The following is a 14,090-nucleotide window of genomic DNA, read 5'->3' on the forward strand; positions in this document are numbered from 1 at the left end:
CAGAAGAATTAGAAAAAATAAGGGCAAGTGGGATAATAAGCCTAACTTTATTTCAAAACAAAATGTTGTACAGGACACAACTAAAATTCCTTGCAAACATTATGATAAATTGCACTATGGGAAATGCTGGTTTGAAGAAAAACCCAAGTGCACAATTTGTGGGAAGGTTGGTCAACATTCAAGATATTACAATGGAAACGAAGCAATATAGAAGGTGAATTATGCCAATCAACTTAGGGGACACTCTTCTACATGTGCAATGCAGTAGCTAAGGTAAAGGTGAACAACTCATGGTATATTCACAATGGATGTAGCAATCATATGATAGGAGATGAAAGGCTTTTGATCAATGTCCAAAGAGATCTTTCTTCCAAGGTGAAATTGGGAACTGGAGAGATTGTAAGTGTTGATGGAAAAGGCACGCTAGGGATTGAACTAAACTTGGCAGGAAGCACATTCAATATGTGATGTTGGTTCTTGATCTAGAAGAAAATCTTCTTAATGTTGGACAAATGATGAAACATGGGTATTATCTATTATTTGGAAGTGATGAAACATGGGTATTACCTCTAACCTTTCATGGTGGAGGTAGAATACTTTGAGATATGATTCGAGAGTCTTTGGCCAAAGCATACAAATATGACTTAGGAAGTTTGTTCCAAATCATATTCAATTGAATTATATAGAGAAGTATCACATTGGATAGTAGACATGAAGCAAACTATGACTCAAACAATGTGATTAAGAGTATTGTATTAGAAAATGACTGTATTGCATTGTAATTGTAACTGGATAGGTTCTCCAACCACTTCTACTTAGCTTGGGTAGCCATGACATACTGCTAGGTGTCACTCATGGTTTGTGGAAGCCATGAAGATTAGCAAACACTAATCTTCATCAAGGGAAGAATTGAAATGTAGTTTCAATTCACAATCAATCGTTAAGAGTAACAATCGCCCACTGCCTCACTAATTGAAACCTAATGAATCGTACACCGAGTAAGGATGAAGGTGAAGAAATATAAATGAGATGGATAAGTAATTAAATGGTTTAATTGAGAATGGTCAAGATTAATTAATTAGTTAATTAATTATATGAAAAGTTTGTATTGGGCTTTCAAGTTAGTTTTGGGTCTTGAGACCAAACGGGTTTTGGTCCACAAGGCCCATTATGTTTAAGTTGTATGACAACTAAAATAAATGGGCAAATAGCCCCAATAACTAAAGGATGGGCGGCCATAGGGTGAGTGCTAGTGAACTCGGCATAATTGCAAGTTTGCCACTCAAATGTGAGATGCTATAAAAGGAACTTTATAGCTTTACCACTTCAAAGGTTTTCTTTGAGGCAAAAGAGTAAAACTCTTTCTCTCTTTGTCTTCCAAAGAGGCCGGTCACACTTAGAGAAAAATAACTAGCAATCTTCTTTCCTCTAAGTCATCCATTTCATCTTCACACCTCATCCTTGGTGTGGAGACTTAGAGACACCAAACTTTTGGTGTTCTTGGAGTTCCTCTCCTCAAATCCTCAAGGAGCTAAGGAGAAGTAAATAAGCAACCATCCAAGGAGCAAAGGAGGTGACTTGATGGCCCTCCACTTGGGTGAATCCCTTATGTAAACAATGATGAGCTTCAAGGGTAATGAAACTCAAACTCTCTCTTCTCTTTAATTTGTTAAGGAGTCTTTTGGTTCACCATTCACTAGGCTTTGAAAGTCATCGGTTTTAAAATTGTTTTGAATACATGCCTACTTTAAAGTGTTATTAGTTTGTTTATGTGTTCAAATGTTCTCACATGTTCTTAGTTAGGACAAATTTTTCCTTCAATTCTACTGTCACATATCGATTTCGGGTGTATCTTGAGATCGAGGTGCGACATATATAGTGGTAGAAAGCCAAGAATTTGCACACTTGAATTTTTTTTTTGGCTCATTGTGTTATGTACACATTCCTGCAAGTCAAAGGCATACTTGTTGCTTATTGCTTATTGCACAAGTGAGAAAAACTACAAACTGTACAATCCAATTACCATAACTTTTGATGATAATGCTTGTTGGATGTGGAATTATGAAGCTAAAAATGTGGTAAATGTTCTAGTGATTGCTGATGCTGAGAAAGAAAAATATGCAAATGTTGAAGAACTGAATAAGTAATCTGAATTTGTTGATCACTTGCTGAGTACTCCACAGACAAGTCAACAAGATATCTCAAAAGTTCCAAATACAAATTATGTTTCACAAGATAGAGCAAGAATCCCTCAAGACTTTGATCACACTCCACTGAAATGGAGAATTCTAAGTGAATGTTGGGTTAATGCAATATGTGTGTCATAGAGCCTAAGAACTATTAAGAAGCAACTCAAGATGATTCTTGGAAGATAGTAATGCAGACTGAATTAGATATGATATAGAAGAACAATACATGGCAGCTTATTGATAGACCATTTGAAAAACCAAAAATTGGTGTCGAGTGGGTCTATAAAACTAAGCTAAATTGGGATGGTTCAATATATAGAAGAATAAAGCCCGATTGGTTGCAAAATGGTCCTTTCAAAAGCATGGGATAACTATAATGAGACTTTTCTCTAGTGGCCAAACTTGACACCATTAGAACCTTCAGCACAGAGGGATAAAGTCTATTTCAATTAGATGAAAGTCTGCTTTCTTGAATAGGGTATTGAAGGAATAAGTATATGTTGATCAGCCTCAAGGCTTTGTGATAAAGAATGAAAAAGAAAAGGTGTATAAGCTGAACAAAGCTTTATATAAGTTAAAGCAAGCTCCAAGAGCTAGGTTAGATAGACTCATACATCACCAATGTTAGATTTCAGAAGAGTTATAGTGAAGCCACATTGTACATCAAGTCAAATGGAAGCTTAGGATCATTATAATCTCTCTTTATGTTGACGACATAGTGTATACTGACAGTTGTTCAAAATTACTTGAAGAGTTTAAAAATAATATGATGAGGCATTATGAGATGACAAATTTGGGTTTACTACATCATTTCCTTGGAATGGGTGTAGTGCAAACTGAGCAAAGTATTTTTATCCATCAAAACAAGTATGCCATGAAGTTGATTGAGAAATTTGGTTTAAAATACTGCAAGTCAATGGCAACTCCACTAGCAGTGAATGAGAAATTGTGCAAAGCTGATATAATTGAAATTGCTAATGAGACTAAATACAGAAAACTTGTGGGAAACTCACTTTATTTAACTGCAAAAAGCCTAATACTATGTTTGCAACAAGTATTCTTGCAGGATTTATACACAACCCTACAAAGAAGCATATGAGAATTGCCAAGAGGGTCCTGAGGTATATTCAAGACACTTTGAATCATGGCATTGAGTATGTTAAAGGACAATGAACCCTTCTTATAGGCTATTATGATAGTGATTAGGCAGGAAGTGATGATGATATGAGAAGCACCTCTGGTTATGCATTCAATCTGGGTTCAAGTGTGTTTTTTCGGGCCTTAATCAAGCAAAACACATTTGCATTCTCTACTGTGTAGTTGAATATGTTAGAAATATGTGAAATTTTAGTAAATGTTACAAATTATTTGAAACTTTAGAAATATGTGAAATTTTTGGAACACATTAGAAATTATATGGAATTTTAGAAATTATTTGAAATGTTGGGCAATTTTAGAAATTGTTTGAAATTTAGTGAATTTTAAAAATTATGTGATTTTTTTTTCTCAGAGGTCTTTGCGCTTGATCATTAGTGCACTGTTCTACCTCCACCTCTGCTTAGAGTGATGAAAATGGAAACGATTGCTCCTCATGCTTTTGAGGCAAAGAGGCAAGTGTATGGTTTATTTATAGGCAAATGCTTTTGTTTATGTTTTTATGTATAAGTGAGGCATTGTATTTGGGTTTGTTTGTAAAGCCCACAAGCCCACATGTCACAAGATTAATAATAAAAGCTTTAAAATGTTACACACAATACTTGTATTTTATAATATGTAATAATCTTTCAAAATAACATATTATTAAATATTTATATGTATATTACAAAGTAAATTTAATTAATTTATATAATGTATAATAAATTTATATAGTGTATTAAGTGTTGATTAACGTGCTTATTTCTCATTAGCGACGCATCACATGATTTGCAAATATAATCTAAAAATTTGATCTACCTAACATTATTATTATGTTATTCATAAAAGAAGATTACCATAAATTTTTTGAATGCCAATCACACCTCTCTAAAATATCATCCTTCACTCCGTTTTGCTTGTCGATATTCAATATACAAGCACTAGCTATCAATGCCTTATAAAGGACAACCACGAAAATCAATGCTTGTTTTGCATAATTCGTAAACCAAATGAGATTATGTCCATAACTTCTGCCAAATTAGATCATATCCAATTATTCATTATCAACAATGTTCATAGATTGAGGCAAATAAATCGCTTTTCTGTGTGACCTTCTGTGAGGTCACTTTTGAGGAGCGTGTTGGAAGATAGAGCTCACATTAGAAATATAACCAAATAATATACAAATTTATATATGGGAAATTCTACTCCTAATATCACATATTTGTTTTCTGATAAAATCTCACCTAGTCAAAAGTAATTAATTTAGAGACAATATCAGTATTAATACATACAAAATTTTATTTTTTTTCCTAAATTAGATAATTATGACGTTGGCTAAATGCAAATGATCTAATCTGCAGTATCGCTTGTATAAAAAAAAATGATGATCAATCAAATAAAACCTAGTTGTGGCAGGCCAAATTTGTTTTGCAGGCCAAGACTGTACCATCGTTGACATGGACTGCTCTTTCGCGAAGAAGCCCGATCCACGAGTCACGACCCACTTCCCAATTTCAGAATTGAGATCCCTCGCAACTCTCACTTTCCCGCCGAAACCACATTTCAGATTTTCTAATTTTTCCCAATAAAATATAATTTTTTTATTTTCCTTTCAAAAATAAAAATTCAAACCCAAAACCGCGGCTTAGTGAAAGCCAACTGCTTTACATTCCAGTGAGGACTGGCGGAGCTTGAAAATCCTGAGGATCCAGTTTCTCCCAGAAGCATCTCGCTTCCACTTCGCAGAAACGAAGAGCTTCACCGAGTTGACTCGGAAGAAAATGGTGTTGGAGTCGCAGGACGAGTTCATGGCCGACGGCTCTGACTCGGGGCCCGGAGCATCCAGGGGTCCCAGGCTGTTTATCAGAGAAATGGTCATGAGGAACTTCAAGTCCTATGCCGGCGAACAACGCGTCGGTCCTTTCCACAAGGTTAGGTTTTCCTAATTAGCTTAATGAACATTCACAGGTTCATTTGATTTTGTAAAATTGGAAGGTAGGGTTTTTCTTGTTGCCGACGGAAATGCTATTAATGTTAATTTGCGGAAAATTTGATTTATCTATTAATAATTGTAATTATTGGGAAAACCAGAGCTTTTCTGCAGTCGTTGGACCAAATGGGAGTGGGAAAAGCAATGTGATAGATGCCATGCTCTTTGTATTTGGAAAGAGAGCTAAGCAGGTATGTCGAATGTTCGTGCGATTTCTATATGATTTATTTGTTTTTCGGCTGTGGTTATACTTTTCTTTTCGCCTAAATCTGCGGTATAATTGTAGATGCGACTTAACAAAGTATCGGAGCTTATTCACAACTCCACTAATCACCAGAATCTGGATAGTGCTGGAGTTTCTGTTCATTTCCAGGAGATCATTGATTTGGTAATTTTACCCTTTTCTCATTTGTGTTTGCTCTCTGTCCTTGATAGGTATAAACTTTCATGTTCCAAGAGTTTTATTTTTTGGTAAACGTTTTCTAGAAAGAGCAATCAATTTAACTGGACCGGCAGGGCTCTCCTGAATTTTTTTTTTTTAATTCTGGGGTTTATTCTGGTATTTAGTAATGAATATAGTAGTATGTAAACTTTGTTTGCAATCGTTACAGGATGATGGTACATTTGAAGCTGTTCCAGGAAGTGATTTTGTAATTACTAGGGTAGCGTTTCGTGATAACTCCTCCAAATATTATATTAATGACCGTGCAAGCAATTTCACGGAAGTTACCAAGAAATTGAAAGGAAAAGGAGTTGACCTGGACAACAATCGTTTTCTGATTCTTCAGGTTTGATTTTTGACATGCAGCTCTTCAACTTTGAGTAAGTTTGTCTCGGGGTTTTAAGAGTGAGTTTGTTGTCACTATCAGGGTGAAGTTGAGCAGATTTCACTTATGAAGCCAAAAGCTCAAGGATCCCATGATGAAGGTTTTCTCGAATACCTTGAAGACATTATCGGAACTAACATATATGTTGAAAAGATTGATGAGTCGTTCAAAGAGTGAGTACTTTGTCTGTGTTTTAGTTCACTGAAAAGTTACATGTTATAATCCTCCTCCTGCATACACTCTCCTTTCAATCACACATGTTACACCCTACTTGTAGAATTGCAAGCACATAAATTTCTTTTGGCTGACTAGAAATTTAAAGATTAGAGAATGGAAATTGACATGCATGGATGTTTTACAAAAAGATAAAAAAGAGTACACTTGGGTGGCTTTGAAAATTTTGGTTCCTGGATAACATATATTTACTCCACCTTTCTGCCAAGACATTAGAGGACAGACAAGCATTCTTGGTCTGATATGGAATTCTCATATTTCTAACGACTGGATGATTATCTTCACTGTTGTCATAGGTTAGAATCCCTAAATGAAAAAAGGTCCGGTGTGGTGCAAATGGTCAAGTTGGCAGAGAAAGAAAGAGATGGCTTGGAGGTAAATATAGTTTGCACATTGGTTGACTATTGCCTGATATGGTTCATTGAAATTTTGAAATGATTTAAACAGGATGTGAAGAATGAAGCAGAAGCCTACATGCTGAAAGAGTTGTCACTTTTGAAATGGCAAGAGAAAGCCACAAAGTTGGCTCATGAAGATACCAGTGCAAAAATGGTTGATCTACATGGAAATATGTCCACCTTAGAAGGCAATCTAAAAACTGAAAGGTAAACTTTCTCATACTAGTACTATTCAGTTGGTTCAGAACTTGTTTTCATTGAGGAACTTGGATACTATTTCAGGGAGAAGATCCAGGAAAGTAATGATGCATTGAAGGAGCTTGAATCTGTGCACAATAAACACATGAAACAACAAGAGGTTTGGTTTACATGCTTTTTCTGTTCTTGCAAACCAAGCTTATCTAACTGACACTTGAATTTCTTGTTTGTTAGAAGAAATTTGGAGTACATTGATCCTTATACTTTCTTGGTCATTTGTCAAAACATGACTAGATTCTGTTGTTTGGTACAAATAAACCAGGAACTTGATAACAACCTCAGAAAATGTAAGGAAGAATTTAAGCAGTTTGAAAGGGAGGATGTTAAATATCGGGAGGATCTGAAGCATGTGAAGCAGAAGATCAAGAAGCTCAAGGATAAACTTGAAAAGGTAGGGGAAAAGCATTATTCTGTGTAAGTGAAAACAAGTATACACTAAACATTTGACTTCAACTGCAGGATTCAGTAAAGATTAATGAAATTGAGAAGGAGTGTGAGGACTCGACTAATCTGATCCCTGAACTTGAGAAAAGTATTCCAGAACTGCAAAAACTCTTAGCGGATGAAGAAAAAGTCTTGGACGGAATTGCAGAAAATTCAAAAGGTGATTTCTTTCAATAACAATTGTTCAAATGTCGGGACTTTTTTGTTAGACTTGTCTTAACATTCTTGCGAATAAAAACTTCACATAATCTATGTGAAGCACTTAATATGATAAACATTTGGTGGACCAGAGTATATGTATGATGAAACAACAACAACAACAAAGCCTTTTCCCACTGAGTGGGGTTGGCTAATACTATATATATATAATAATTTTATTTATTCAAAACCTAAACCCTATACTATATATATGATAATTTTATTTATTCAAAAGGTGCTTTGCATCTATGTGCACCATTACATTCTTTTTATATCTTATAGTTGACGTGGATGATTATGTGCTTGTTTCAATGGCTGCTATATAATGTTTTCATTGTTAGGTATCACTTCCCCCTAACAGATGCAGATATGTTGCTAATTGTTTAACAATTCATTTGCTTTTCTCTTTTTACAAGCAGTGGAAACTGAAAGATACCGCTCTGAGCTTACGAAGGTTCGTGCTCAATTAGAACCATGGGAAAAGCAACTGATCGAGCGCAAGGGGAAACTTGAAGTTGCATCTACTGAACAGAACCTTTTAAATGAAAAGGTGAAGTTGTAATAATATTGGCATTGACACTTTTTTGAAATAAAATATAAACTAATGGTGACATTATTGCTTTAGATATTCTTAGTGTCTTCTCTTGCTATTATAGTAAAAGATATTTGTGTTGTGACCTGTGACTAAAAACTAAAATATTTCTTTTGAACTACTCCTTGAAGAACTTATAAGTTTTAGTGTGAGGAGGATTTAAACATGTGGATAATTTTCAACTTTTTCTTACTGTTTCAGCACGAAGCTGGTCGTGCAGCTTTTGAAGATGCTCAAAAGCAGATGGCTGATATATCAGGAAGTATTGAAACAAAAAGCGCAGGCATTGCAAAAGTTCAAAGTGAAATAGAAAAGAGCAAGCTTGAAGGGATCGAAGCTCGTAAAGAGGAACAGGTTTGTATTTTCATTATTGAGATGTTTGATCTCTTTATTTTTAAATTATTGCTTTTCATCTCAAGTGATGTGGTAACAACATTTAGTCTTTTGCAGGAATACATTAGGGAACAGGAAGCTCTGATTCCTTCTGAACAAGCTGCAAGACAGAAGGTTGCAGAACTTAAGTCGGTTTTAGATTCTGAAAGGAATCAAGGAACTGTTTTAAAAGCAATTTTACATGCTAAGGAGTCCAACCGAATACAGGGAATACATGGCCGGATGGGTGATTTAGGTGCTATTGATGGTGAGTGTTCTGCTCATTGAGGTTAATTTTTAATTGCTGTAACTCTTTTGCTGTTCAAGTTTAGAGTATTTTATATATTAAGGTCATTACATCTTAATTTAAATAACAATTGATAAAACAAATCCAAGTTTAATTAAATTTATTTCGATTATAAAATGGTCACTTTCTAATACTAATAACAAGCATACGTATTTTACAAATTATCACAAACCCAATTTATTAAGTTAGATGAATTGAAATCCGTATTTCAATATAAGGTAACATCCCTTTTTCTTAAGAATGAAATATAGGATTTTTAAGTTGGAAGACAAACAATTTCATTCCAAATCAAGACATAAGAACCTTCACAATTCTGAACTGAATCAATGGACTAGGTGGTTAAGGAGTCATTATCCATAGTTAATTTTATCATATGTGAAAGTTTAGATTTGTACTTCTTGTTTGGTGAAGTGCCTTGTGCCAAGCTAAAAGTGGCACACACAGTCACGATTCATGTTTTCTCTGTCTGCAATGTTTAACACACCAAAGTGCATATCCTTTGTTTAACCCTATCGTTTATTATTATTTGTTGTCAAAAGCACATATTCATACACAGTTTATACTTTGGAATTAACTTCCCATTTGAAAAATTGCCTTTGCAGCAAAATATGATGTTGCCATATCAACAGCTTGCGCTGGACTTGATTATATTGTGGTGGAAACAACTAGTGCAGCCCAAGCATGTGTTGAGCTACTCCGAAGGGAGAATCTTGGCGTTGCAACTTTCATGATATTGGTATTAATCCCATGTTACAGTGTTCTGCAGAAACCAAATCCTAACATTTATGGATTGTATAAGTGCCTAAACCGGGGGGAGGTGATTTCTAGTCCAGTTTCAATGAAATGGACGGATTGTCATTTAAATTTTTAAGCTTTGTTATATGGGAAGTCCTTAAAGTGTCCTGGGCTAGCTTTTAAAAGTGTACTAGATATACATTTGGTTTGGCATTGGGGTGACTTAATTACTCTAGTAAATGGAGGTTACATCTTGGCACCTACTATATATCTCCAACTGTGGAGATCGTACAACCATAGTTGAATACATTGCATGTGGGTATTGGGGAGTTATGAAATTCTTATTTCATGCTGTATTTCAATATCTCAGGAAAAGCAAGGTGATCTTTTACCAAAGCTGAAGGAGAATGTAAACACTCCGGAAGGAGTTCCACGCCTTTTTGATCTAATTAGAGTTCAAGATGAGAGAATGAAGCTCGCATTCTTTGCAGCTTTGGGAAACACAATTGTAGCTAAAGACCTTGATCAGGTATTTATCAATTTTCCATATTGAAGTTGAGGAGCTCAATTGTGGCTTGCTAATTAAGAATTAGTTTGTATGAATGCCACAATCGGAAGGTCCCAAGCAGTCAGCCTGTTGAGTCTGATTTCCTTTTCTCAAGGATACAATTGCGATCTCTTGTGGATTGCTTTAGTGTCCCATTAAATTTCCGTTTAGTTTTGAAAGCAATTAAAGAGCACTCTATTTTCAATTTTAGGCAACACGTATTGCATATGGCGGAAACAGAGAATTTCGACGAGTGGTGACGCTTGATGGTGCTTTATTCGAAAAATCTGGTACTATGAGTGGCGGAGGAAGCAAGCCACGTGGTGGAAAGATGAGCACTTCTATTCGTGCAACTAGTGTTTCAGGAGAAGCTGTTGCAAATGCTGAGAAGGAGCTTGCAGCCATGGTTGATTCATTAAATACCATCCGCCAAAAAATTGCCGATGCAGTGCGGAGGTATCAAGCCTCAGAAAAAGCAGTTGCACGCTTGGAGATGGAATTAGCTAAAAGTCAGAAAGAGGTGATTCTTCATATGGAACTATGTGTTGTCCTAGGTTTATGTATTTGAAAAGAATTTCCTTGAATGAAAGTTTTCATCTTGAAACAGATTGACAGTTTGAATTCACAACATTGTTATCTTGAGAAACAAATTGGTTCCCTGGAGGCTGCTTCACAGCCAAAGAAGGATGAGCTTGATCGCCTAGCTGAACTCAAGCATCTTATTTCTGTTGAAGAAAAGGAGATCGATAAACTTATACAAGGTTCAAAGCAGCTGAAGGAGAAGGTGAGGAACTCCTTTATGACTTTTGTCCCTGAAAGTAGCAGCTAATCGTAACTGTACAATAAAACACAGGCCATTGTTTCTTGGTTTGTAGTTGCGTTTTCTGGTCTACCAGGTGATTCAATTAAAAAATTATGAGAATGGCTGGAATTACAATTGATTGTCACATGCTGTCTGACACAATGATTTTTTTTTCACTTTATCTGACCATTTCCTGTCTGTTTCTGTTTGTAGGCCTCAGAGCTCCAGAGTAATATAGAAAATGCTGGTGGCGAAAGACTAAAAGCACAGAATCTAAAGGTCAATAAGATTCAGTCTGTAAGTATATGCACCTCTATGAAACATCCTAGCTACTATAATGGAAGGACTGTCCTAATAGGTGCTATTCAATTGTCAGGATATTGATAAAAACAATACTGAGATTAACCGCCGCAAAGTCCAGATTGAGACTGGCCAGAAAACTATAAAGAAGTTGACAAAGACGATTGAAGAATCCAAGACTGAGAAAGAACGACTTGATAAGGAGAAGGAAAATGTGTGTTCCAAATTCAAAGAAATAGAACAGAAGGCATTTGTAGTTAAGGAAAACTACGAGGGAATACAGAAGGTTTACTTTCTTCATTACTCTATTTCTATGAGCCGATGTATTATTGAAAAAAATTCTATATAATTTGGTTATATCTTGTGCAGCTGATTGATGAACATAAAGATATCTTGGGTCAAGCAAAATCTGACTACAACCAAATGAAAGGGACTGTGGATGAACTGCGCGCATCACAGGTACTATGATGAAAAATTAATACCATTTTCAAATTTCAGTGGTGGTAACTATTGTCATAATACTAGAAAAATTTGATCCGACGATCAGTACGCACAACCTTAGAATTGGTAACTGGAACTTAGCAGTAATTGGTCACATTCCATGCTGGCTTCTTCTTTTACCACGACTGCTATTTGTTCGGCATAGTAATACTATGTTACCTTGGAATGCTGCTGTTTGTTAAGCTTTTTAAAGTTCTTACAACTTGATTGGCTTGGTGATATCATAGGTTGACGCTGACTTTAAATTACAAGATATGAAGAAGCTATACAAGGAGCTTGAGTTGAAGGGGAAGGGTTACAAGAAAAGGCTTGATGATTTGCAAACTTCCCTTATAAAGCATATGGAACAGTATGTTGATTTCAGAAAATACTTGTTTGAAATGGTGTATTGAACATTTCTAATACTTTATCTTTCTTGCAGAATTCAAAAAGATTTAGTGGATCCTGAAAAGCTTCAAGCTACCTTGGCAGATGAAATTCTTAATAACCCTTCTGACCTTAAAAGGGCACTTGAAATGGTAGCACTATTAGAAGCACAATTGAAAGAGATGAATCCAAATCTAGATTCAATTGCAGAGTATGTTTTCCTTCATTTTCAAAGATTTTTTAATTTGACTTGTAAGCAGAGTTCTTCTAATTGTTTATTGCAATAGGTATCGGAGAAAGGTCTCATTATATAATGAACGAGTCGAGGATCTTAACACTGTCACTCAACAGCGTGATGACATAAAGAGGCAGTATGATGAATGGAGAAAGAAGAGGCATGCCACCCTTTTTCTTAAATATTTTTTTCTGTGCTATATGTTACCAAACTGTAAATTTAACTCACTGAATATTTTATGATCTTAGGTTGGACGAATTCATGGCAGGATTCAATGCAATCTCTTTGAAATTAAAGGAAATGTATCAGGTTTGTCAACTGATCTCTTTATCTTTTTTATGGGTTCTAATCTTTACATTCCATTTTATTGCTGCTGCCGTGTACAATTGAGCTTGTACAACAGTTTAAAGCTTTACATAGACACAGGCATACCTTGTGCCACTTGTAAGCTAGTAGCAAATGGTGTTTCATCATTTATTAATGCTTATGATTTTATGATTTTTATCTTAAATGTTTCGTTGCTATGAACCTTCCTGCTGATACGGCTTATGTTTCTTTCCTTTGCTCAGCACTTGAATCTTCTTTGTTTTGTTCTTACTGGTTCTCATATTCCTGGTCCTAATCTTTATTACTTCTGTTATATGTACACAGATGATCACGCTGGGAGGTGATGCAGAACTTGAGCTAGTGGACTCCCTGGATCCTTTCTCTGAAGGCGTTGTTTTCAGCGTCAGACCGCCAAAGAAGAGTTGGAAGAATATTGCGAATTTATCTGGTGGTGAAAAGGTGCTGACCCGGTGTTCCTTGTTTTCCATTAAAGATCCCATAACACCTGTCCGTCATATACATGAAATGTATAATGTTGATTGTTTTACTGCTTGCAGACTTTGAGCTCATTGGCTCTTATTTTTGCCCTGCACCATTACAAGCCTACCCCTCTTTATGTGATGGATGAAATCGATGCTGCGCTAGGTACTTTTTGATGAATGCTGGAGCTAAATTTCTAATTTTATCACATCAATTTTACCTATTTTGTTCTTTTGGCTAAATTTCATTTCTACGTTTCGTATGTTATTGCAGACTTCAAGAATGTCTCTATCGTGGGGCATTATATCAAGGACCGAACGAAGGATGCACAGTTTGTCATCATAAGGTTGGTTGAACCGTTGATTGCTCCGGTGGATTATAACAGAAATCGCTGGTATTATATGAATTTAAGTCTGTCAGTATATATAACGTTATACGCCTTGTCTGGTACAGCCTTCGGAACAATATGTTTGAGTTGGCAGATCGACTGGTTGGGATATACAAAACAGATAACTGCACAAAGAGCATCACTATCAATCCAGGGAGTTTCGTGGTATGCGAAAAAGCTGCTTGACGGAGTTTGCAGATCAACGTGCATGGAGGTCAGGAAATGGATGGCTCAATGCCGTGATCGTTCTTTAGTAATTAGCGCGCGCTTGCAATGCATATAGTAAACTAATTTGTATTTTGAGTAGTTGCTTATGTAAAGCAATTGGCAATGCCCTGTTGCTTTTGGTATTAACTGATGTGTGGTTCGACAAGCAAAACCATGAACTTGTAATATTACTTGATGGGAGAAATAACTTGGTATTTGGGCAAAAGTTCAAAATTTATAATTTGACATGCATCAA

At 35.7% G+C, this 14,090-nt stretch overlaps 1 protein-coding gene across 1 annotated transcript; it reads left to right on the forward strand.

The window, feature by feature from the left end:
* Nucleotides 1-4,867: 4,867 nt before the first annotated feature.
* Nucleotides 4,868-14,090, forward strand: LOC103405722 (structural maintenance of chromosomes protein 4). The gene is made up of 28 exons (XM_008344751.4): nucleotides 4,868-5,257; nucleotides 5,418-5,507; nucleotides 5,603-5,704; nucleotides 5,928-6,104; nucleotides 6,186-6,316; nucleotides 6,674-6,752; nucleotides 6,825-6,982; nucleotides 7,058-7,133; nucleotides 7,296-7,424; nucleotides 7,493-7,637; nucleotides 8,095-8,225; nucleotides 8,469-8,621; nucleotides 8,718-8,907; nucleotides 9,549-9,682; nucleotides 10,052-10,210; nucleotides 10,440-10,748; nucleotides 10,836-11,012; nucleotides 11,244-11,327; nucleotides 11,407-11,616; nucleotides 11,700-11,789; nucleotides 12,059-12,180; nucleotides 12,253-12,408; nucleotides 12,485-12,592; nucleotides 12,681-12,741; nucleotides 13,084-13,218; nucleotides 13,317-13,404; nucleotides 13,513-13,585; nucleotides 13,693-14,090. Exons 1-28 carry the CDS (start codon nucleotides 5,108-5,110, stop codon nucleotides 13,811-13,813), a joined length of 3,738 nt encoding a protein of 1,245 aa, XP_008342973.3. The 5' UTR covers nucleotides 4,868-5,107; the 3' UTR covers nucleotides 13,814-14,090.

Source organism: Malus domestica, chromosome 02 (genome assembly GCF_042453785.1).
Source record: "Malus domestica chromosome 02, GDT2T_hap1".
In the NCBI taxonomy this organism is placed as follows: domain Eukaryota; kingdom Viridiplantae; phylum Streptophyta; class Magnoliopsida; order Rosales; family Rosaceae; genus Malus; species Malus domestica.